Consider the following 25,604-nt stretch of genomic DNA (forward strand, 5'->3'; position numbering starts at 1 on the left):
AATTGATGATTAACCAATCAATCAATCAATCAATCAATCATACCCGTGAATAAATTGTCATAAAGTATTCCTCAGATTACTTTCAATCATTTGTACTTACAGTTCTCACGTGTTAAAAAATTACATATAAACTTACTTTCCGCCATTTTTTTTCTTTTAAACAACTTTTTGAGTTTTTACCTCATTAGATGATAAAATGTTGTAAACTTCCAAATCAGCTGTAAGTGATTCATTTGTTGGAAGGCGGTGATTGACCGTTATTTGTTGAAATTTCTTTTCATCTCCAACGGAATTTTCAATTCCAACTGCAAAAGAATTTAAAAAAAAGATTTTTTTATTTTTTTCGTTGGTAAGAGATTTTCAATTAATAAAAATGAACAACAATAACCTGAATCGGGTTTTTCGATATTTTTAAACTTTGGCGGTGGCAATTTCGTCGATTCTTCCGGCGTGTCGTCATGTTGACTGGAATGATCCGAATCCAAATGATACCTGATTTAAATAAAAAAAAAAAATTTTCTTAATTAAATCCTTTCATTTATGAACAAAATTTAAAATTAACTTACCCGAGTTCTCCTTTTAATCGTCCTTTTTCGCAAAAATTATAGGATAAATCACCCATGGACCGAACGCGTCTCAAACATTGTTCTCCTTTATCTTCTTCGTGAAAACAAGTTTCGTGAATGTCACCAATTTCAAATCTTCCATCTTCAGATTGACGAGGTCTAAAATAATAAATACAAATTACATCTTTTCATTTATTTAAAAAAAAACTCGATTTGAAATTCACTTACCTCAAAATTAAAAGTTCTCTATCCGTGTATGCTTTATCCTTGTCGAATGAAAGCATGCTGTCGGACATTTGATTCATGTTTTGAAAATTTTTTCCCGCCAAAGTTTTTAAAAAAGAATCAACAGTCAAATCCTCTCTGTTTTTTCTAAAAAAAAAAAAAAAAACAATATAAATACGAAAATCAAGAGAAAATGCGAAATTTTTGGAAAGACTTTTTACCTGAGATGATAACTTTTTTCATAAGAATTCTCCTCATCTTTTACATCAATTTTATTATTGTCTTGAGTCAAAGATAATTCAATGGCTTTGTTTAAATCTGTATCCGAATCCGTTTGCTTACTGGAATTTGTATTAGATTTTAATTTATTTGATAATCTAAAAAGAATATGAAAAATTATTACAACAGATCAAACAGATGGTAAAAAAATTTAATGAATAAAACCTACTGATTAGCTCGTTTAAAAGTATCTTCTATCATTTGTAATCTCGACATTTCCAACGCAATAATAAGATCAACGGAATCCTCGCTCGCAACGCTTTGCAAAACGCGTTTAAATCCATTTTGAGTTCGAAATTCATCGAGGGCCTGTTTAGAATAATTACCCTGATTTGATAAATGATTTCCTTTTAAATAACGTTCGTTCATTAGAGATACGGCATAAGAACGACTGATTTCCGATTCTTCTTCACCGTCGATTTCTTAAATGTATACAAAAAAAAATGTTTAATATTTATTCGATACACTCATTATATATATATATATATATATATATATATATATATATATATATATATATATATATACAATCTATACTCACGAGGCCATTCATTCATTGTTAAAAAATTTTTTTTTTCGCTTTCCTCGTCTTTAGATGATTCAAATGATTTGACGCGTTTGAATATAACATGGGATTCCCCTTTCTACAATTACAAACATTTTATTTTTATGCATATATATATTTAATGTAAAAAAAAAAAAAAATCATTCATCATACTTCGTTATTTGTATCCAAAACAAAAAATCCGGGTAATTTTTTTTTCTTTTTCCTGAAGGAAGGAGGCGTTTCCGGCGGGATCAAACCTTTAGAAACGGCTTGAACGAATTCGTGTCTTTTTCTTCTTGAGAGTAAAGTTGTGAAAATAATTGTATGACGGGGAGTTATTAAATACGGTCGAGCTATCATTTCTGATAATTTTTCCGTAACTACTTCCAGCTCATTCTACAGAAAAAAAAAAAAAAAAAAAGAAAATTTTTACTGATTCATAAATTTTTCAGTTCGCGTTTTTTAATTATATAAATACCAAAATACCTGCATGAATTCATAAATGGTTTTGTTATAACCGTGATCTTCCAAATAAAAACCGTAAACGTAGGATCCAGATAAAACTCTACGAGCTTTTAATAATTCACGAACGCCATCTTCTACAAATTTCGTACACGTTTTTCCTCTTTCGAATAATTTTACTGTAAAACAAAAAAAAAAATTAGAAACATTATAGACAATAAATTAACGATTTATAAATAGAATAAAAAAAAAAAAAAAAAAAAAAAAATGATACAAACTTTTTCGATCAACTAAAGAAGACGCGAGGACTTCCATTTTGGGTTTGACGGCATTTAATAAAGATTCTTCTATTTTTCTACTGTGTTCATGATTTTTAAATCTCGTATAATAATGCAAGAATCTATTTAACTCTTGAATCCGTTGACTTTTAGCAACTGCCTAAAAACAAAAATTAATTTTTATTAAAAAAAAAAAAAAAAAAAAAAAACAGAAATGAAAAAAAAAAAATCATAAATTTATTTATTTATACTTACTTCATTAATTAAAACTTCTTGTTTTTCGTCTGCTTTTATTGCAGCCGGAAAGCGATTACATCGAAAATAACCACCGGTAGCTGACGAATGCTTTTTCCAAGCTTCTAAGCAAACCCAACAAAAGTCGAATTTACACTAAAAAAAAAAAAAATTTTTAAGTTATTTTATAAAATATTAACGTGAAAATATAAAATATCTAAAACACCAACCTTAGAACATTTTATATGATTGCATCCTTCATTTTTCTGAATTGGACTTTTGCAATTGGGACAAGGTTTTGAATTAGAAACCAACCATAAACAGTTAGAAGCATCTTCTAAATTTTTCATGTCATTACTTAATTGTTCAGGCCTTATTTTATTCACCTTTTCCAACCATTGCTTCCATTGAGTACATCCACTTGGTGCATGAGCTTCTCCCAAACATTCCCTAAGGAATATTTAATTGATTTCAACATTTTTTATTATTTAAATCATACATTTTATTTATTATACATTTTTACTAATTTAAGTCACCCTATTAAAAAAAATAATAATGATAAATACAAAACATTATGGGACGTTACATTTAGTAAAAAAAACCATTTTTGCAAAGTTCCCACTAATTTGCAAAAGTAAATTGCAATAAATTTTTGATGAATTAACATTTTTTGTTTACCGAAAATTTTGATTTTCTTCTTCTTCTTTAACAAGAAAAACAACAAAAACTTTAGTTCGAATTTTTTCAAGGTTTTTGCCACGAGTTTGTTCTTTCTATTAAAAAGTCCTGGATTCTTCGGACACTTTAAATGAATTAATTTTGACGTGTCAAATTATTGCAAAAAAATCGTGCAAAAGAATGAAACATTATAATTTCCCTTACCAACAGAAAAAATGACCGTTTCCACAATCAACAGCGTGAGATATTAATGGTTCAGTCTTTCCCGGTGGAGAATTCGTTGAATTTGATTGAATTTGCTCCATTTCGGGAAGTTTAACTGCGCGTCCGCATCCTGCTACTGGACACCATTTAATGCTTTTGCTACTTTCTACAAATGCCTTCAAATTAAATGTAAACAATATTAAATTATAGTAAATTATAAGACGGTAAGCTTTAGTTTTTTTTAAAAGATTACTGTTTTTTTTTTTTTAAATATTTCCATAAATAAAGAAATGTTACCTTGATGTCAAAGTGTAGATAACGTCTAGCGAGGTCAGGACTCACGAGGCGTTCAATAACGTCATTTGGTACTAAAATGTGACAATTAAAAGCAGGACACAATATGTTGTGTTGTATTCCTTCTAAAATTTTATTCGATAAATACATTTCCCAGCATTGAAAACAGAAATTATGGTTACATGAAATCTTTATTGAAGGTTTATCGTCTTCTGTTATCGACAGCATACATATTTCACACTAGAAAAATAAATTTTTTTGTAAATTTTTACCAATGAAGTTCAATTTCATTATTTTGGATACTCCTTACCTCATTATTACAAGAGTCTTGATTTTTCAATAAACTGGAATCTTTATAAGTGGCAGTTGCATTGAATGCTGATTGTGGAGGTTCAACACCAGCTGAATTACAGCAGGAAACGGCGTCTTTCATCCATTTTTCTAATAGCATTTCTCGAGACCATTCTTTAAAAAAAAAAGTGGTAAACTCATCTGTTTCTCCCGGTTTTTTATTAAAATATATTCATCTATTTAATTACCATTGTTTCTTAACAAAGCTTCTGCCGTAAATAATGGCACCTGCAACATATCCGAAGTTTGAACTAGCAATTGATCTTTAGCTTCTTGAAGATCCTGAGTTCGTAATCCACAATAAAGCTCTTCTACTTCATAAGGATTGCTATAAGATTCATTTTCACATTGAAAATCTAAGCAATCACCCTAAAATATTAAAATGTTTTTCATTAACATATATTAAAAAAAAAAAAAAGTTATAATCAATGAATTTTTCTTACAAAAACCATATTTGTCTCCAAGAGTTGAGCAATGGTGTGTTGTCCATTTTTAACAGCTAAGTCACAGGGAGTCATTTTATCGTTATTTTCTAAAAATAACGGGCTACCAGCATTTACAAGAACTGTAACACAACTTTCTAAACCAGAGGCTGCTGCTATGTGCAAAGCTGTATTTCCTTTCTGAAAAAAATAAATCCATTATTTAAAAAAAAAAAATTAAACAAAAAAACTAATAATTTACTAAATTGGAATTTTCTCATGACTGAATCCTACCTGATCTTGAGCTGCTAGATTAATTTTTTCTTTCCCACTGGGATCCCTCAATAAACCTCTCCACTGAATTATAAGGCTCACACAGTGAGCTCTTCTTTCCATTGCTGAAAAACTCTTGTTATCAGTAAGTTGGCAAGCAGAATGTAAACTTGTTTCATTATTTCCATTTTTAACATTAGGATTTCCTCCTAAATCATTTAAAAAAGTCCTACAAAAACAATGCAAGTTCTTTTATTATATTAAAAAATTTTTGTTAAATAAGAATCAAAATAAAGCTCAGAACTCACCTTAATAAATGTTTCATTCCATGTTTAGCAGCAAAATGAAGGGCAGTATCATGATTATAATGCTCTCCATAGCTCAAATTTGGGTTTAAATTTTTTTGAAGTTCTGGAGAACTTTGAAATACTTGCATAGCTGCAAATTCATCTCCGTGATGCAAATATTTTTTGAATTTTGATGATGAACTTCCCATTATTTTGTCAAGAATTTTTAAAAATGTTTTTAAAATTTTTTTTACAATAGCAACTCCTTTTTTGTAAAAATATAAAGGAATTAATAAACCTATTATTAATGTTCATAGCTAAAATATCTAAAAAAAAAAAAAACAAATTTATTAGTGTTTTAAAATAAATTATACACAAATAAATTGCCTTCTAAAATATTGAAATGAGTTTAATTCATTATTGAAATTTTAGTATTTTAAAATTTTTAAATAAACTACTGTGCATACTAAAGTATTTAAATCAATATTTTTCTGTGAAATGCAAATTGAATTCAGAAAAAATGAAAATATTTATAAATAATATTATTTTTTATATATATAATTCAAATTTTTCGGTAGTATTCATTTATAATTTGATATCACTTATAAAAAATAAATATTGTGCATTCATTATTAACTTTTTTTGTACACCTATAATTTAATAATTACGATTTCTAAGTGAATTCCCTGCCGAAAAATAATTAGTCAATACCGAACTAATAAGGCACAACACAGTTTTTATAATATTACAAAATAATACGTACAATCAAAGAATTTGTTAAATTAATCTTAATCGCCTTTAAAACACATATTAGGCTTTAACTATTATATTAGAAATTAAAAGATATTGATTTATAGTAATGACAAAATGGCGGCTAAAATTCAAGTTAAACAAAACAATAAACTTGGCATCCCCTGATCAAACTTCTTCCACGACAACCTACCATTAATACTGAGATACAATTTTATTTTTTTCTTCATTCAATTTCAAAATCTCTTGCTTCAAAACTAATGGCAATTGCAAATTATCAATATCACTTGTATTTTTTAACAATGAAAGCACAATTTGAGAAGTTATTTGTAAAAGACTAAATACGGGTAGTCGTATCGGAATAGGAATTCTGATCACTTGATCCGCATTTAATCTCAAAATTCGAATGACTTCTGTATTAGATAAAGGGTAAAATACAGTCCCAGAGCCCACTTTCATTTTTATTCCAGTTGTGGGGTCTACAAATATCCATGGATGTGTTTTATATGTATCAACGTTTAAAGTTTCATACGGTTGCAAAGATCCGTACTTTTTTAATCCTCCAGCGTAATTAATCCACAAAACATCGATTTTTCGATTTGTTTTATTTTGAAATTGTACAAAAGCAGAGTCGATATTATTTATAGAACGTATAGGTAGCATTATAAGAACATCACCAACAAATGTTTTGAACGTAAATTGTTTATAACACCGAATTTAGTAATAAATTTAATCACTAAATAATATTTGCATAGTTGCCATTTTTGCGTTTTGACAACATTGAACTTCAGTTTTATAAAAACATGATATGTCAATAAAAGAGGAGGGCCGAAGATATTTTTTTTATTTTAAAAAATGGTCGTATGCATTGCAGTTGTTGGAAAAGATGTAATATTTATTTTTATCAATAATTAAAAATTTATTATGGAAAATACTAAAAAGATTTTAAATATATATTATTTTTTTGTCGTTTGTTTATAGAATTCTCCTCAGTTCATATGGGTTGCAAATCCTGAATTGGAATTACAGTTTCATTACAAAATTCATACATCTTTAGATATTATTGAAGAAAAATTATGTAATACGGGTTCGTCAGAGGTTAAAAAACTTTACCTAGGTTTACTTCATTCTACTGAAGAGTATAAAATGTATAGTTTTTATATTTATTTAATTATTGGTAAATGATATAACTGTTACTTATTTCTAAATTTTTTTTAATTAGATATGGTTATGCTACCAACACCAAAATCAAATTAATAATAATTGTTAGAACTTCTAATGTAGCTCTAAGAGACAGTGATGTGCACAGTGTAAGTTTAAAATTAAATTTTTTATTTATTTCATTGATTCATAAACCTTTTTGAACAAATATATGCATATTATTTTTTAAATAAATGTTTGTGAAAACCTTGGACAAATTTTTAATTATAGTAAAATTTTTTCAGATGTTTAAAAAACTACATAAAAGTTATGTAGATGTGGTTTCCAATCCTTTTTACATACCAGGTGATCCTTTAGTTTCTAAGTGAGTATTGTAAATTTACAAAATAATATTTTATAGCATATTTTTTTTTGAAAAAATTTACTTATTTATTTTTTTTTTAGGAATTTTCAAAGCATTGTAAAAGAAATTTCTCTGGGAGAAACATAAATAATAAAATTAATATATATATATATGGATTAGTAATAATTAAATAATAAAATTTTTATAATAATTTTTTTACTGTATAAAATATACTAAGTATGTAAGTGCAAAATGTATCATAAATAAAACTTAAATAAATAAAATATTAAAATTTAATCATTTAAATTATTTCTTTTAATTATTTTTTAATACCTCTAATTTTATTTCATTAGTAAATTAAAAATATTCGAAACTTGTTATTTAATTAATATTATTAAAAAAGCATTTTTATAGATACTTTATAGTTTATTTCTATGGTTATGTAGAGAAATGAATATTAGTTTTAGATTTAATTAATTATTATTATTATATTTAGAGTTTTGATTTATTAATTAAGAAATAATAAGGGTCATTTTGTTTTAAAATAGCTTAGCACAATTCAAATTATTTAAAACTTTTCAGTAGTGTTTTCCTTAATAAAAAGTTTTATTTTGATCAGGGGATGATGACACCTAAAAGGTTTTTTTTTTTTTTAAAATTTCCTGTTCATATATAGATGATGATTTGATATAATATAAACCTTAATTTTAAACTTTTCTCCTTTTTAGCTTTTTTTTTTTTTTAATGAAGAATAATGTGTAACAAAGTGAATAGGATGCTTTACCATAAAAAAAAAACAAAAACAAAATAATAATTTATCAATTTTTAATTTCAAAATGAATCACCTCTACATTTATTCATAATTAGTATATTTCTACCGAATAATGTGGAAATTTCAAAGCATGAGAACTAAACAATTCAGTTTAAATTAAGATTTAAGACATTGTTTTACATTCTTATTATTTAGTGATCACAATTTTATTTCCAGTCATCTTTTTCATAGTCCCATTTTGATGATACACCACTCAAATGACCATATTTATTAACAAGCATATGCCTGAACATTTTTTGCCTATGTTCTTCACTAAATGTGCTCGGTAATTTTGGTAACACTAAAAGTTAATAATAATTTTTTAATTTATATTTTTATCTTTAAGCCTTTTCTTAAGTTTTTTTTTTCGCTACTAGTCAATGTATGCATAATATGAAAGTCCAAAGTTTTATTAAAACAAAACATCAGCTAATGATGCTTTTAAAATAATTAATGGGAATATAAAATAGTAATTTTATATTGAATGAAAGCAGTAAATAGTACTAATTGTTTACTCACCATATTTGTAACAGGCCATGTATAACCAAATTCCCAAACCAGAGATAAAAAGTAATGCACCCAATGTAGATTTCCATTCACCTGTAGGTGCATTTACCTCGGCAAAAGTTTGTCGAAAACTTGCCCTGTACAACTTCTTTTTTTCATCCATCGTTAAATTTTTCCAATCCCCCTTTTCCTTTTCTTTCAAACCCTTAAATAATATTTAGTTTATTTTGTAAAAGGATTTCTTAGAGTTTATATTTAATTTGAAAACGTACAATAAGTAATGATTACATTATGTGTTTATGAATATTTCCTAATTAAAAAATTTTTAAATTTCATCAGGATAGAAATAGGAAAACAACTTTAGAGGATTCTTCAGCAAGAAAATGAAGGAGTGCAGGTCATGCAGGATGGGTGTTCTGAATTCAAAAAATAAAGTAATTTATTAAATAAAAAAAGGAAATCTCAATTTTTAAAAATTTTGAATATTTTAATACATACTACCAAATCCCCAGTAATTTCCTTAAACCTAACAGCTGGCATGGGGCAATCAATTCTATCAAAATAATTAGGTGATGAATAAAGACCATATCCAACCCATTCTCTTTTGCCAATGGGACGCCTTTCATCATGCCAATCTCCACCTTTGGTACAATAGCCAGCTATTGAATACTTAATAATAGGTGGTTGTTTTTTTGTTATTGTTTCTAATAATACTTTGTTAAGCAGCATCTTAAAAAATATTTTCAAAAATTTTCGATTATTTAATTAAATTTAAAAAAAATATGTATGAAACAATAAATAAATAAATATTCTAAAAATAAATTCATGAGAATAACTAAAACATTTAGAAAAATTGAAATGAAAAAAAAAAAAAAAAAAAAAAAAGAAATTTAATTTTAAAAAAATATTTTCAAACCAAATTAATAAAATAAAAATAAAAATTTAAATAATACCTTAACCACTACAAAATTAAGTGTTACAAAAAAATAATTTTAAAAATAATAATAATAAAAAAATAAATTTAATATTCTAAGTTAAAATTACCTTTAGTGAAATTTTTTCAATATGGCCGACTTACTTCGTAGTTTTTTTTTCCTTGCAATATTAGATTATGATCTAGAATTTTTATAAAACGACAAAAATTTTACAATTAACTTTGTAAAATCCTATTTTATTTAAATATGCTGTTTTTAAATAAAATTATTGCTCAAAACTCTTTTAAAAAATTTTATATAAAAACTCAAGTAGTAAACACGTTAACTGAACAGACATTTATTTATAATGTTTTTTTTTCGTTACAATTTATGATCTCTAATTATTATTTTACTTTAAAAAATAAAAATGAAATATATGAATTTTAATTATAAAATATATTTTTTTTATTTTTAATGATACCCAATCTTAAAAAAAAAAAAAAATACTATGATGACGTATTTTTATTCAAAATTAAATGACGACGTAATAGGAATAAATGATGGAAACATGTATTCATTTTTTTTTTTTTTGCAATTTTTTAATTTTTGAACAGGATAACAAAAAAGCCTAGTTAATATATATTTGAAATAATTTTACATAAATAATAATAAAATTATATTAAAAAATACATTATTAAATAATGAGTAGAAATTCACAATTTTTTAAATTCATACAGTAAAGATAAAAATAGACACAAAAAAACTTAATATTTTTTTTCATTATACATTACATAATGCACTAACTTTTATTATTAACTGTTAAAAATTAACTTTTGTAATTTACATAAACATTTATTAAATGCTAATGATTTAACTGTTTTAAAAATTTGACACAATGTATTATTATTATTATTATTATTATATTTATTCCCTTTTTAAGAGATTTGAACATTTGCTGCTGCCATATATTGAGTTAAATTCACTTTTTCTGCATCTCCTAACGTTCCAATTAAAATGCCGACTTTTCCCGGTGAACTAACGGATAGTTTTGCTAGACTATGAGCTAAATATAGTCTGGGGTCCACAATGTCTAAAAAGTAACATAAAAATATTATTTAATTTATTTATTTTATATTTTAAATCCATATTAAATAATTAATTGGGTACCTTTAAATGGATCGAATGGGGGTTTTTGAGCATTTGCAAGCTGACTATATGCCGGACTATATTCAACGTTATCTTCGTAGGCCATGGAATTTTCTTCAGGTTGAATTGAATGATCATCTCGAGATTCGAAGAGAGCCATTAATGAATTTAATAAAGGAGACCTTAATAAAATAATATTAATAAATTATATAAATAATGGTAATTTCAGTAAAAGTGAAAAAATCAAAATAAGTTTAATTTTATTGTCAGGGAATTTTGAATAAGAAAAAAATCAGGACAATGAGTTTGACAACAATAATTAATTTACCAATATTGTGAATAATTTCCATTTAATACAGATTCGCATTCGCAAAGTGTTTTTATTACTCCTATGGCTGTTATTTTCTTATCTACGGGATCCACAATTTTTTTTATATCGGGTATTACGATTCTTTCTAAAATCATTCCAAACATTCCATTTTGTATTGAATCAATTAAAGCTATCAACTCGTTTGGAGAATACCTGTAGGTAACCAAAAAGAACGTAATTAAAATTAATTTAAAACGGTTAAACAATCGTCCATTATTTAAATCCTACCTTGATGCATAGAATGATAAAAATACTATAACGCCTTTAATAAATTTAGCCGTTTTTGATGATTGTAACCTTGTAAAAATAAGTACGAAAACCTGCTTTATGTACGGTTTTAAGGCTTCTTGAGGAATAAAATGAATTAGATGTTGCATCAAGCTAAAACCCTCATGACTATTTATTTTAGATGCTATGAGTTTTTGAAAAACTCCAAGTATCCCATTCTGAAACAAAAAAAAAAAACAAAATTTAATCTCGCTAAACAAACCTTTTTTTTTGTAAACATGATTCACAAAATAATATTAATATAAATGCATATTATATATTTACCAAAAGATTTTCTTTTACTATTTGTTGTGGGCCCAAGGCAATCGCAGCTTGAAGTAATCTAACAAGAGGTTTGATATTACCACTTTGTTCCCATAAAACCGGTGCTAATAAGCATGGGAGTAGTGCAAAATATGAATCAGGAATTTTTCCTACTGTATTACTAAGAAGTTCCAACAACATTGACAACAATTGAAAAACATAAGGAATAAATTCTGAAAAAAATAAATAAATTTTTTTTTTCTCATTTTACAAAATGTTTGAATTAATTTAAATAATTTTCAAATCCGGATTTACCTTGTACGTCTTGCTGTAAAATAGCTTCAAATGTTGGAAATAAAACAACTTCGAAATTTGAAACGGCTTCAGGAGTTTGAGCGCAAACTATTTTTATTGATAGAGCCAAAGTTTCAAATAAATAATGATTAAAATATGGTTTACTAGGATTCCTTTAAAAAAAAAAAAAAATCATAAAAATTAATTTTTTTTTTTTTTTAATCACACTAACATTAAAAAATGTTAAAATGTTAGAAGTTACCTAGAAACTAGACAAAGTTTTTGAGTAAGTTTCGGCAAAAGTTCACCGAGATAAGGAGTGACATTACTTTGAAGAACTATAAAACTTCTCATGATCGCCTTCATAACATATTCATTTTCCTGTGAAGCTGTCGAATCCAATAGTCTAAATAAATTGGCCAATAAATCCCCTGCCAAGGGAATAACTTCTTTCTCATCAATTCTAAAAAAATTAAAAATTATGTTTTTTGAAAACTGTTTATGAGAGATACATAATTATTTTCTATTTACACAAAAGAACCTACAAACTGCTACCATCAGGTCCTTTTAAAGCTAAAATCTTTTCGATGGCAGCAGCTGCATACGTATGCACAACCGGGCTTGTTGACAACAAATGACGTACTAAATTGGGCAAAGAAGATGCCACAACTTTTTTGGGTAACACTGATCTAAATACCATTGTATACTTAATAGCATCAGCTTTTACTACGGGAAATGCGTTAACTAAAAAAAAAAAAAAAAAAATTAAAATTAAATTCAATATCAAAGAATTAGGTTTTTAGCTATCATGTGAAATCTTACCATCTGGTTGTGAGAGTTCAGTAAATACATGAAAATGAGCGAAATCCGATAAATTGACCAACTGTGAAGTTTGAGTCACACCGTGTCTCTCTGTTTGACCTCTTGAAGCAAGAGAAGTTACCAAAAAACAAGCTGCATCTTTAGATTTCCAATTTTCAGCTGGATTAGCAGCGTATTGTGCTAACATTGCCTATTAAATATAAAACATTGAATACAATGAAATATTTTACGCGCCAATTCATGCCATATTGAATATAAAAAATTCAAAACACTCACCTCCACATATTGTCCAAATATTGACATCATACTTTGTTCGAATTTTTTTGCCAAAGCTTTTACCAAATCGCAAGCAGCTCGCCTTCGCGTATCCACATCACTTCCTTCAATGTCACGTCTGATGTACTCTTCAGGATTATCTTCAAATAATTCTTCATCACTAGCTATGAAAAAAAATAAAATTTATAGTTTGCTAATAAATATATAATACATATAAATTAAAATTTTAATGCAAATTTATTTATTATGATTGTTTCATATGTTATAAAAAATTTGAATAGAAAATTAAAGTGAACTTACTTCTGAATTCCAAATTAGGAATGACGACATTATTACATATTTCATTCAAAACATTTGAATCCTGATATAGAGTGTAGTGTTTCCTTTCAGCAACATTTGACATAAAACCTAAAGCATTACTAACTAACTGAAAATTTAATTATTTACATTATTAAAATATTATTATTAATATCAGATAATTATTAAAAAATATCAGATAATGTATTTACATGATCATATTTGGCTTGTGGACCAATTGATATTAATAAGGCTTTTACAGCTGTGAAAAATGTCGGCATGTAATTTGAAAATTCTTCATCATATTTTTGAGCATACAATGATATATTGTCACAAACTTGACCTTTCAATTTTTCTAAAATACCAGCATTATCATCATCCTGTAAAAAGTTTAATTTTTAAAAAAATTCTTCAATTTGTATTTCGAACACTTTTAGTACTTAATGTTAAAGTTTGGTACCTGAGTATGCAATTCTTTTATATCAAAACTAAGCAATGTTAAAAAGTGAGTAAACCATGTTTCCATATTATCTTCAAAAAATTCTGGTAAGTCTTGAAAATTTAAAGAATAAAATACTTTGCAAATCATAGTAAGACTTGAGCAAATAATTTTTAACCCTTCAATTTCCTTAAGGCTTCCAGCAATATTCATAGTTGCCTAAAAAATATTTATTTAAAATTTAATGCTTTATTTATGAAAAAACAATAAGATGATTTCTATCAATGATAAAAATTAGCAGTTATTCATCACTTACATTAAAAAGATCTGTCAAAGGTTTGGCAAAATTGTCTAATACAAATTTTATTTCTTCCCATAATGTTTGTGATTTAAACTGATGCCTGTATTTTTTGAAAAGAGAATGAGCTGTTTGTAATACTCCATTAATTACGTGAAAATCACCTACAAATACATTATAAAAACTTATTATATTAACCAAGTCGAATTTATTTTTCTTCAAAAAATAAAAACAATTAAATTGTTTTTGATAAAAAAGTTTGAAAATGAAACCTAACCAGATGAAAACTTGCTGATCATTTGTTCAATTAATCCAGGCCATTTTTGAGGAAAATCATAACTTCCTATGGTTGATACTGCATCACTTAACTGTTTTTGAATTAATTCTGGTGACTTTAACATCAAATCTATAATTAATGATTTAATAGCTGTTCTATCATCTTCATGTATTCTATCTGTACCTCCTTCCTCCTAAAGAAATTTTACAAATACATTAAAATAATTGCAAAACTTTATGTGTGATCTTACAAAACTGATGAAATTAAATATTTACCACTTTCCAATTTCTTTTTATGTAATTTTTAAAAGCCACAGAGCCAGCAACTCTTATAGTTAAATCAACATCTGTCTTATCCACTAAGTATAAAAGTAAAATTGAAAAATTTTTGTTAATTTCCACAGATTCAAGAAATTTTTCAGCTGGCCTTCTTACATTTATATCAGGATTTAAAGTATGTTGCAGGTACTCGGATAATGTAGAAATATTACTATCAGTCAATTCCATGACCTTAAACAAATATTAAATACAGTTAAAATTTAGAAACATTATTATATACATAAATAACATAACATTATATTAAATATTATTATGCATTCTCAAAGCACCTACATATTATTACTAATACATATATACATAGATTGTTTACTTTTTAAAATAAATCATAAAAAAACGTGTAAAATACATGGAAAATATTAAACAAATATCATTAAGTTATAATAAATATAAAGATTTAATTTTAATTTTTGTAACCTGATTTTACTTGTTTCAGAACAATAATCAAGTTTATTTCACTGCCTAACCGGTGTCAATATTAGCGGTTAAACACTGTTTGGTAATATTTCAAAAAAATAATTACAAACGTTTATTTTTAAAAAATAATATTTTATATATAACAAAATAACTCAATTTACCGTAAAAAAAAATTTAAACACCTTGGTAAACTATGAAAAGTATATTAAAATAAGTTACTTTTTCTTGCACAAGAAAAGAGTTGTTATTAAAGTAAATTTAATTTAGTAGCGACATATGAGAGTAGCCAAAATGCACATGTACATATATCATCATTTTTAAAAAAAATTTGAAAATCTTTGTAAAAATTTGTGAATTAATACATTAATAAAATTTGCTATTAAATATATAAAAAACAATTTGAATAAGCATTTAATAGTTTCATTTTTTTTTTTTTAAATAACTGTGCTACGTTATTCGACCAGTTTTTTTTGTCGAAAAAAGTTAGAAAGTTGTCGCACTTTCACAAAATAAAATACTTTTAACGAACCATATTAAAAATTAAATAATCAACAAGGTGAGTTATTTTATTTTTATATTTTTATTTAACCCAAAGAATAATTTAACATTATTTTAATCGTTGAAAAACTTTTATTTTATTTTGTGGTAATTTTTTTCAATGTAACTTTTGTCTTGAATAATAATAATTAGTTACATTAATTTCTCATTTAAAAGGATGAATTAATTAAAAAAAAAAAAAAGAAGTTTTCAGCATTATCTAAAGGTATCTTAACAAATCAAATTTTTTAGTCTTTATTATACATTTTACTATCTAGTACATAAATTTTTAAATCGACAATTTTATCTGCGTAAAGTCGGAGTCCAATTAAACAAAATGTCTAGTTTGCATTCGTAAAAATAGAAAAATGAAAAAACTTTTTGAAGGACACATTCATGAAATATGACTATTTAAAAGGCTTGAAACTATTTAAAATTTAATATGAAATTAATTGCACATTGAAATACATTTAATCATTTTCAAAGGTTAAACCGTATGCTATTAATTTAAAAAAAAAAAAAAAAAAAGATCGAATAAGCACTAGGAAATATGTTTAACATGTATCATTAAAGTCACACAACTTTAAAATTGTTTTAAATTGTGATAAAAATTAAATAGTTATAAAATAGGGAAAATTATTGGGGTTCTAAAATCATGTATTTAAAAATTAAAATGTTTTCCCAACCATCATTTTATCAGTTTATCATTAATGGCTACTAAATTTTTCCTAATTTAAAAAATATTTAAAGAATCATTTTAAACTTATTTAGGAAATTAAAGAAAATATTTTTTTTTTTTTATTAAGTGATGATAATTTTAAAAATAAAATTAATTATTATTATTATTTTAATGAAAAAATTTATTTTATAATTTTTATCAGTTATAAAATGGCCCTTTCTGTCAAATAAAAACGTTTTTTAACAAACAATTTTATTTTAATTTTTAAAAAAATTTACAAGGTCGTTATTTAATTTGTTTATCACCTATAATAATAATAATAATAATAATAATAATTTTAAGCAGTGATAATATGCAAAAATTGTTGTAAATTATATTTTTCCTATATTGTGACTTAATAATAAAAAAAATTATTATACTATTTTTATTAATTTTATTATTTTTTATTCATTTTACCCGAATTAAAATGAAATTTATTTAAATATACAATGCCGCCATATTTTATTTGAAATATTCAAGCCTAAAATATTTCATTATCGTATTTAAATCTAATTAATTTGTTTTTTTTTTTATTATTATTTATAAGTAAATAATTGCATTCAATTTGCATTAAATAACGTTTTTTGTAATGTATCAATCAGCAGGTTATAAAATTTATTTTATTTTAAGCGCAGCTTATTGTCAATACTAATTAATATTAGTAAAAAAAATTATACATAAAGCCAATGGCGTAGTTTAAAACGTTCAGTCAATTTAGTTCTTCTTAATTCTTCATGTTCTTCTTTTGGAGAAATACTAATTGCTATTCTCTATAAAACATAAATAAAAAAAATTGTCCATTTGCGTTGAAATTTACCTTTTAAAAACTTATCAATAATTTTCCTTTTAATATATTATTATTATTATTATTATACGGTAATCGTAATTTATTTTTAAAAAATTTTACCTCTTTCAGAGTGCCTTCGGTTCTACATAAGGTAATAATAGCAGTTAAAGGTATCATTAATATCGAAGACATAGCCAAACTCCATCCAATACCTTCAGCCCAACTTGGATACCTGTATTCTTCATATTGTAGTGACTCATGATAAAAGAGCCCAAACATTACAACACCCTTATTCAAAAAATAAAAATTCATTTTTGTTTTGGTTTTTTTTTTCTAAGTTAGCATTCTCGTTATAAAATCAAAATTTTTTTTTGTAACTCACTATTATAAAAACAGGACTTAAAAATTTCCAACAAATTCTCCAGTATAAACCTGGACGAATTCCAATCATAGCTTCAATATCGTCTCCAAATTTTTCTAAACCGTAAAACCAGGAAACAGCAATTGCTTCAAATAAAGCAGAACATAAAAGAGAAATACCTGCTGCATAAGTATCGAGTAAATGAAATGTGTAAATCCCTCCCTAAAAAAAAAAAAAAAAAGAAATGCCAAGTTTTTGCTTTTTTTTTTCTCTCGAAATTTCCTTATTTTTAATAAAAAACTTACGGGAGTAACGTTGATGAGAGCGATAGAAAAAGAAACTGTGACAGCACAAAAAGTAAAAATTTCTCTTGAAAATTTAATGGATTTGAAAAAATGATGAAATTCATCCATGAGACCTGTTATAACACATTCCATGCCTCCCATCTGCAAACAAAAAGAAAAACATTCGTACCCGACAGCAATTTAATGCAAATATTTATCTTCTTTTTCCAGAAAAAAATGAGTAATACTCACTGCACTGTCCAATCCGAGCATTATGAGCATAAAAAAAAATAACATGGACCAAAAATTAGAACCTGGTAAAGTGGAAACAGCTTCCGGATAAACTTGAAATACCAAACCCGGACCTAAAATATAAATAAAAAGTAAGACATTGTTTTTTTTTTTTTAAACTTATTGTAATTATTTAATCAACTACCATCTGTTGCTACGGAACTTATGGGAACGCCATGTTTGTACGACATAAAACCGAGGTATGTAAATATAACAAATCCTGAGAAAAAACTTGTGAAACAGTTTACTCCAGTTGTTATTAAACAATCCCTAAAAAAAAAAAATTAATGAAATATATTTAAAAGGAAAATTAATTTTCCAAATTGTGTGTGTGTATGTATTTTCTTACTTTAAACAATTATTATGAAATTCATTATAACTCGCATAGGAAAGATGAACACCAAAACCCGCACCGACAGAATAAAAAATTTGTACCGCAGCATCCACCCAAACCTTTTTATTAAAAAAAAAAAAAAAAAAAAATTATTTTGATATTTTTAATAAAGTTTACTTTATCATTTTACAAGCACCTGGGTGTCTTTGAGCTTTGTAAGTTCTGGTTTAAGATAATAAGAAATTCCCGATAGTGCTCCAGGAAGCATTAATCCTCTTATTAAAAGTATTGTAAGTACAGCATAAGGCATGGTAGCCGTTACCCACACTACCAAACCTGTAAAATATCATTTTATTATCGTATACGCGATCGACAATTTTTAAAAAATTTAAAATTTGTGACTTACCAGATGATTTAACACCTTTGAACAAAGAAAGATAAAGCATAATGTAAACAATCAATAAGCAAATAACTAACTGCCATTTTGGATAACCCATGGAATGTAAACCTTCAGACCATTGCATTTCTAATACAGCACGACTGTAAAAAAAAAAAAAAAAGTTTTTTTTTACAACTTATAATTTTTAGTGTTTAACAAAAAAAAGAAAGAAAGAAAAACGTACTGGAAATATTCCGAGGCAGGTGAAAAACGATTTTTTATAGAATCAGGTACGGATGAATGTGTGTTGATTGATTCGTCATAACTTTTCGCGTTTTCCGTTAGATTTTGCATAAAATAAGAAACATTATCTGATATTTTTTGCACGGTTTCAGCTGATTCCCAACAGTGATCGGTATTCCAAGAATTATTACAATGAACCCATGGTAAATTTGGCGTCGCACTGGCAGTTAAAAAATAAAGAGCCCAAGCTATAATTACGTTGTAGTAAAAAGAAACGTAAAAAGCAACCATGACTGCACAAAAACCGACTCCTAAAAATTAATAATAAATAAATAATTTTTATCGAATTTTATAATATTTAAAAAATTTGTTTTTTTTTTTTTTTTTTTTTTTTTACCTTTAAATAATGGGCATATTCTCCAAACGCTTATGGGACCCTGTCGGTTATATTGTCCCAAAACAAGTTCCATGTAAAATAAAGGAACAGCACCGAAAACCATCATTAGAGTGTAGGGAATGAGAAAAGCGCCTAAAAAAAGAAAATTTTTTTACATTTAATATAAAAATTTTTTAGTGGAATGGGTTAAATCCAAATTACCTCCGCCATTTTTATAACACAAATATGGAAATCTCCAAACGTTAGCCAAATCGACAGCGAAACCGATTATCGATAATAAAAAATCAAGTCTTCTTTCCCATGTTTCCCTATTCAAATCGGAAAATTCAATAGTTGTAGGTATGACAACGTGAGATTCTACTCCGACTTTTTTTTCATCTAATTTAACTTCGATGTCTCCTGTCAAAAAAACCCCCCCAAAAAAAAAATAATTAAAAAAAAAAAGGAAACGTTTAAGTAAATTTTTGACTTACTTTTTGTTAGCCAAGGAAATGATATCAATACAGGTTTGGTTTGAGATGTTTTCGATTTGTTCGATGCAACACCTGAAACACAAAAAATAAAAAAAAAAATTATGTTTTTCTTTTTTCTTGTTCGAAATTAAAATAATGATAACTAATAACACGAAAAAAAAAATCCCTTTAATTTATAAATTATCCCCTTTGAAATATTTTATTACGTTAACAAAATTATTATTATTATTATTATTATTATTATTAAAAAGGGGGGATTTAAACAAAAAAGGGGAGGGAAAGATTTTCTCATAATGGCTTTTAATTTTTTATCTAAAATTTTTTCCATTTTCATTATTATTATTATTATTATTTTGATATTCATCTACCATTCATTGTTTTTTTTATCAATTTAATTATTATTTTTAATTAAAGAAATTTAATTATTACTCTCAAGACGTTTTTGTTTTTTTTTTTTTTTTTTTTAAAATTTTTGGCTCAGTTAACAAATTCTATTTAAAATAATAATAATAATAATAATGATGATGATAATTATTACATAATAATATTCAAGTGAAAAAAATTTTTTTTGTTAATCTGTGTCGATTTACCTGTATATACGTCACACAATATATGTTTTTTTAAAAAAACGTGAGAAAAGTGTTTAAGTAAATAAAAATTATTATTGGAAAACGTTTTTCCCCTCCCCCCGCAAACATACAAAAGAAAAAATATAAAATACATACATTGAAATTTATTGTTAACAATTTAAATATTTATGTACATAAAAATAAAAATAAAATTGGCAAAAAATCTTTAAAATTTATAAATATTTTAAAAAAAAAAAACTAAAATCGCAAAAGTACGAGGACAATAATAATAATAATAAATTAATATATAAAAAAATATTTTATTCCGATATTCATTTATGAGTGAATGTGACGTTTTTTGTTCGGTTTTTCTTTTCCATTTTTTTTTAACCCTTTTAAAAATTTAATAATAATAATAAATAAATGTTTGTATGTGAATTTAATAATAATAATAAAAATAATAATAATAATAATAATAATAATAATAATAATAATATGTGATGTGGGAAAAAAAAAACAAAATATTTTATACATTTAAAAATTAAAAGGAAAAAGAAAGAAAAAAAATAGAAAAATATGAAAATAACAAAAAAAAATTCTGGAGTAATGGGAAAACGGGGAGGAGGAGGGGGAAAATGAAAACCGGAGGGTTTTTAAATTAGTCGGGATAAAAATAAAAAAAAAAATTGAGAGGTAAAGACTGGAATTTTATAAAGAATTTCACTTAGGGCTTAGTAATACCATTTAAGAAGTAAGGAATTCCACACTCCTGAGGAATTCTGACGCTTTTTATTTTTTATTTTTATTTTTTTCTCGAATAAATGAAAATCGTGCCATACTTTTTTTTTATCATGACCTTCTCTCCATTTTCTTATCCTTTATAAAAGACGACGACGACGACGACAACGACGACGCACTTTTTTTAAATAAAAATCTACGGTTTTTACCTTTTTTTTTTGGTCTCATTTATTTAATATTTAGAATTTTCATTTTCTGCTCTTTTTATTATTATTTTAAGTATAAAATAAATTTAAATTCTTAAGTTTCAATTCATCGTTTTTTAAAGAAGAAGAGGAGAAGGTGGAGGAGGAAGAGGAAGTATGGTTCTTTTATAATATTTCAATGAAAATATGAGACATGTCGCATAACACGATCTTCCGGATATCAATTACACACACACACACACACAAACGTATTTTACTCATGGTTTCTTTTTTTTTTTTTTTTGGAATTAAAATTTTCACAAAATATAAATGAATTACATCGGTTTTAAAATAATCCATTTCATTTGTTTAGAAACCCAGGTCTTTTTTGTTCGCCATGAGTATCAGTGTCTCCTGATACATTTTTTTTCTTATTGTTTTAATAGGAAATATTTTTTTGTCGCATAATGACAATCAAAAATTTTAGGTTCTTCATAGACATAATGAAAATTATTTTTTAAATGGTCACACACACACGAAGTATTCCGCACACCTCTTTTTTTTTATAATTGAGAACTTATAAGCTACACACCGTGAATAACAATGGCGAATAATATTGGTTTAACCCCTTTTTTTTTCGCAAAACCTCTTTGGAATTATAATTATTATTTTTTAATATCGCTTCTCTTATATAGATAGTACTTGTTCTTTTGTTCGTTAACAATATTTTCTCATATTCATAATAAATTTTTTTCCCGCTTATTTATTATTTTGAACTTATTGAAATATATATCGAATACAATATATATAGAACGAAGAGGTCGCAAACGTTCAATATTCATTTTTAAATTTTATCATATAAAAATTTTTTCCCTTTGAATATTTATTATTATTCCGTATACTCCTCACTTTTATTATTATTTATTTAACCCCCCTCAAATATTTTTTATGAAAATTCCCCCTCCCCCCGTCTATCAAATCAAATTAAAAATTTTATTTAATTTATATACACATCATCAATCGAATACTTTAAATAAAATTTTTATAATTATAATTATTATTATTATTATTATGTTTTAATTTATGAAATGTGTAACTTGATAAATATTGTAATTAAAAAAAAAATGGGCGGTATAACGAGTAATTTATTATTATTATTATTATTAGAAGAAGAAGAAACATAATTAAAAAATAATAAAACATTTTTATATCCGACATTATTTTCGTAAATCTTAATCCAATACCTTATGAATGACAATAATAATAATATCTTATTAAATTACTGTTTATATTAATTCGACCTAAATAATAATAATAATAATAATAATAATAGTGATAATAATAATAGTAATAATAATAATAATAAAGGAAAATTATCATCATTTATTGTTGTTTTACATTCATTCAAACTTTTAATTTTAAAAAATATAATTTTATGTTAAAGTAATAATAAAAATTTTCCACGTTTCAATGAGTAATTTTAATAAAATAATAATAATAATGATAATGATGATAAAATGGCGGTAAAATTATTTAAAAAAAAAAAAAAAATTTATTTTGAATAAAAATAATTTAAGGGGAATTAATTTTAACGGTTTACACTTATATTTTTTTTTAAAGGGTAAAAAACTTTTTCGCGGATGATGATGATGATAATAATAATAATAATGCCACGGTTTTTTTTTTTTTTTGGTAAATAAGGACAAAACAAATGTCAGGAATTTGTATGAAAAGGATTCTTAACAAAGGAGTAGAGAGAAGGAGGAGAGTTATTGTGATGACGTCATTTAAAAATTCAATAAATAGAGAAAAATACAATATAGTATATTTTTCCCTCTCCTCCCTCCACTTTATCCTCCCGATACCTGATTTCCCGAAATTAAAATAAAATTTTTTTCCCGGCGGAAATTTAATTTTCACACGAATTTTTTTTTATGTGCGTTTGCGTGGGTGCGTGCGTGAGTGCGCGTTCGCGTCCATATAAAAATTAAATCCAACATTAATTTTTTAACAATTTTTTTTTTTTTTTTGCAAGCCATTTAAACAATCAACAACATCAAAACAAAAATTAAAAAATGAAAAATGAATTTTCCCTCCCTTTTCCAGATTTTTTTCTCACAATTTTTCCAACTGAACTTTATCAGTTACAAAAAAAAAAAAAGTTTTAATTAAAATTAAAATGTTTTAAACAGTTTAAAAAAGTTTTTCTTTTTTTTTTTTTTTTTTATTTCCTGACAAGATAATTTTTTTAAAAATCGACATTTTAGTTGGTTTATTTTTGAATTAAAACGGCGCCGAATATGTACAACAGCAGAAGAAGAACAAAAAAAAAATTATATTAAATTTATTTATTTTATAATAATAATAATAAGTGGTTTTATGTTTTGTTATTATTTTAAGGAATATCATAAAGACTAAATTTTTTTCTTTTTTTTTTAAATGAGCTCTTAAATGCATAATATTTTCCTTATTGGAATAATAATAATAATATTTTTGTGTGGTTTTAAATTATATTCGTTGCCATGGTTTTATAAATTATTATTATTAATATTATTTTTTTTTTTTTTAATCTCGCGAACGATTATTAAATAAATAATTTTTAAGGAGTACCTCATGTTTTTTTTCTTTTTTTTATCCTTCCAGTGATAATAGATAACGTGGGGTCAATATTTTAAAGGTAAACACTATTATTGATAACTTTTTTTTAAGTAATGAATTATTTAAATAAATTTATGTATTTATTTTATTTTTTTTACCTGCACTATGAGGTGATGAATATGAACTTCCATAACCGTCGTCACGTTGCATTGCCAACATCTTATCAACAATTGTGCCATCGACGCCTATGCCACTACACGTATCATCATCAGTTACGGTCATTGAATTTTTCTTATCATCCATATTATCATCTGCTAATTTATTTATTTATTTATTAATTATAAAAGTACCAAATAGTTGTAATAATAATAATAATAATAAATAAAATACAAACCAATAATATTTTTGATGATGGTCTTAGACTTTTCCGGAATTTGACTGAAAGACGTTTCTCTCATTTCTTTATTAACATTCTCTTCGGAAAATTTAAATTTTTCACTTTCGTATTCTGGTGATAAATTTTCTTCGTTTGACGATCCAGAATGTTCTCCATAATTTGCTTTTAAACTTTCAGACGATGATGAAAAATTTTGATCTTTCGAATTATTATTATTATAACCCGATAAATTTTTCTCATCCATTTCCACTGTTATTATTTACAATTATTATTATTATTATCACGACACGTTTTCGTCGCAATATGTCTCTGTAATAAAAAAAAAAAGGAAAAAAAACGTCATGGTAAAATATAATAATTACGTTCACAGGTGTTTTTCCGACTTTTCTTTAAAAAAAAAAAAAAAAAAACAGGTGGACTAATAACAACACAACGTGGGCAAAAATGTAAGTTTTTTTTTTAAAAAAAAATTTTTCTTATTCGAATAATTATTAATGATAATAATAATAAATTTCATTCGCCGATTAAAAAGTATTAACGGGAGAATTAACAAAAAAAAAAAAAAAATAATAATAATAATAATAATAATAAGTAAATATATGGCTTCGTGTTATACACAAAATAAAAAAAAAAATTTTATCGATATTTTTTTTCTCTGTTTGAAAAACGTTTTGAAAAGAAAACACATGAAATGATGATATTTTAAATAAATGATAATATTCGAAAAGTATAATAAAAAGGAGGTTGTTTAAAAGATAAACGATTAAAAGGTCGGTCACATTAAAAACATATTCTAGCCAATAAAATAACATCAACAACGTTAATTCATTTAATAATATGTACATATATAAAATTGTAGTTATTACCTTTTAACACTCACTTGTCTTTTCCCCTTTATATTATATATTAATATTTACCGTAACATTTAACCGCCTATAAAAGAAATTTTTTTTTTCTTTATTTGTTATTATTTATTATTAAAGTTATTGAACATAATTATAGGTTTTTTTAAATAAATAATTTATGATTAATAATAATAAAATAATGTAAACAAGTTTTTTTTTTTTTTTTTTTTTTAATAGAAAATTAATTTTTGAATTAAGTATATATAATTAATATGTAATAAATGACTATATTAATATTTTTTTTTGGCGGCGGGGGCGGGGCGAGGGAGGGAAGTGGGAGGGAAAGGGAGGAGGGAAAGGGAGGAGGGAAATTATGAACG

At 25.1% G+C, this 25,604-nt stretch overlaps 7 protein-coding genes across 7 annotated transcripts; 1 reads left to right on the forward strand and 6 right to left on the reverse strand.

Annotated features, from left to right (window-relative positions):
* Positions 1 to 1,782: 1,782 nt before the first annotated feature.
* Phum_PHUM227960 (protein ariadne-1, putative) lies at positions 1,783 to 5,309 on the reverse strand (the record flags this gene model as incomplete). The annotated part of the gene is made up of 12 exons (XM_002425882.1): positions 1,783 to 2,013; positions 2,104 to 2,242; positions 2,354 to 2,517; positions 2,613 to 2,747; positions 2,822 to 3,041; positions 3,311 to 3,318; positions 3,771 to 4,007; positions 4,078 to 4,232; positions 4,307 to 4,487; positions 4,562 to 4,741; positions 4,835 to 5,042; positions 5,122 to 5,309. The coding sequence occupies 12 exons, from the start codon at positions 5,307 to 5,309 to the stop codon at positions 1,783 to 1,785; spliced, it is 2,046 nt and encodes a 681-aa protein (XP_002425927.1).
* A 95-nt stretch (positions 5,310 to 5,404) lies between these two features.
* Positions 5,405 to 6,513, reverse strand: Phum_PHUM227970 (protein Vhl, putative; the record flags this gene model as incomplete). The annotated part of the gene is made up of 2 exons (XM_002425883.1): positions 5,405 to 5,426; positions 6,053 to 6,513. 2 exons carry the CDS (start codon positions 6,511 to 6,513, stop codon positions 5,405 to 5,407), a joined length of 483 nt encoding a protein of 160 aa, XP_002425928.1.
* A 192-nt stretch (positions 6,514 to 6,705) lies between these two features.
* On the forward strand, positions 6,706 to 7,379 carry Phum_PHUM227980 (uncharacterized protein; the record flags this gene model as incomplete). The annotated part of the gene is made up of 4 exons (XM_002425884.1): positions 6,706 to 6,738; positions 6,832 to 6,998; positions 7,073 to 7,160; positions 7,296 to 7,379. 4 exons carry the CDS (start codon positions 6,706 to 6,708, stop codon positions 7,377 to 7,379), a joined length of 372 nt encoding a protein of 123 aa, XP_002425929.1.
* A 953-nt stretch (positions 7,380 to 8,332) lies between these two features.
* Phum_PHUM227990 lies at positions 8,333 to 9,401 on the reverse strand (the record flags this gene model as incomplete). Its single annotated transcript, XM_002425885.1, has 3 exons — positions 8,333 to 8,466; positions 8,685 to 8,877; positions 9,171 to 9,401. The coding sequence occupies 3 exons, from the start codon at positions 9,399 to 9,401 to the stop codon at positions 8,333 to 8,335; spliced, it is 558 nt and encodes a 185-aa protein (XP_002425930.1).
* A 1,120-nt stretch (positions 9,402 to 10,521) lies between these two features.
* Phum_PHUM228000 (Exportin-2, putative) lies at positions 10,522 to 14,842 on the reverse strand (the record flags this gene model as incomplete). Its single annotated transcript, XM_002425886.1, has 16 exons — positions 10,522 to 10,676; positions 10,754 to 10,914; positions 11,061 to 11,255; positions 11,331 to 11,548; positions 11,655 to 11,866; positions 11,949 to 12,100; positions 12,190 to 12,390; positions 12,473 to 12,671; positions 12,750 to 12,939; positions 13,026 to 13,189; positions 13,326 to 13,452; positions 13,535 to 13,702; positions 13,783 to 13,980; positions 14,078 to 14,223; positions 14,337 to 14,529; positions 14,612 to 14,842. The coding sequence occupies 16 exons, from the start codon at positions 14,840 to 14,842 to the stop codon at positions 10,522 to 10,524; spliced, it is 2,910 nt and encodes a 969-aa protein (XP_002425931.1).
* A 2,172-nt stretch (positions 14,843 to 17,014) lies between these two features.
* On the reverse strand, positions 17,015 to 20,220 carry Phum_PHUM228010 (tryptophan transporter, putative; the record flags this gene model as incomplete). The annotated part of the gene is made up of 14 exons (XM_002425887.1): positions 17,015 to 17,113; positions 17,251 to 17,418; positions 17,513 to 17,713; positions 17,797 to 17,937; positions 18,028 to 18,140; positions 18,212 to 18,336; positions 18,416 to 18,519; positions 18,597 to 18,736; positions 18,807 to 18,940; positions 19,024 to 19,333; positions 19,420 to 19,551; positions 19,621 to 19,818; positions 19,893 to 19,964; positions 20,157 to 20,220. The coding sequence occupies 14 exons, from the start codon at positions 20,218 to 20,220 to the stop codon at positions 17,015 to 17,017; spliced, it is 2,001 nt and encodes a 666-aa protein (XP_002425932.1).
* Positions 20,221 to 24,015: 3,795 nt separating this feature from the next.
* Positions 24,016 to 24,623, reverse strand: Phum_PHUM228020 (uncharacterized protein; the record flags this gene model as incomplete). The annotated part of the gene is made up of 3 exons (XM_002425888.1): positions 24,016 to 24,068; positions 24,141 to 24,293; positions 24,377 to 24,623. 3 exons carry the CDS (start codon positions 24,621 to 24,623, stop codon positions 24,016 to 24,018), a joined length of 453 nt encoding a protein of 150 aa, XP_002425933.1.
* Positions 24,624 to 25,604: the final 981 nt, after the last annotated feature.

Source organism: Pediculus humanus, genomic scaffold (genome assembly GCF_000006295.1).
Source record: "Pediculus humanus corporis 1103172107591 genomic scaffold, whole genome shotgun sequence".
NCBI classification, from domain to species: Eukaryota; Metazoa; Arthropoda; class Insecta; order Psocodea; family Pediculidae; genus Pediculus; species Pediculus humanus.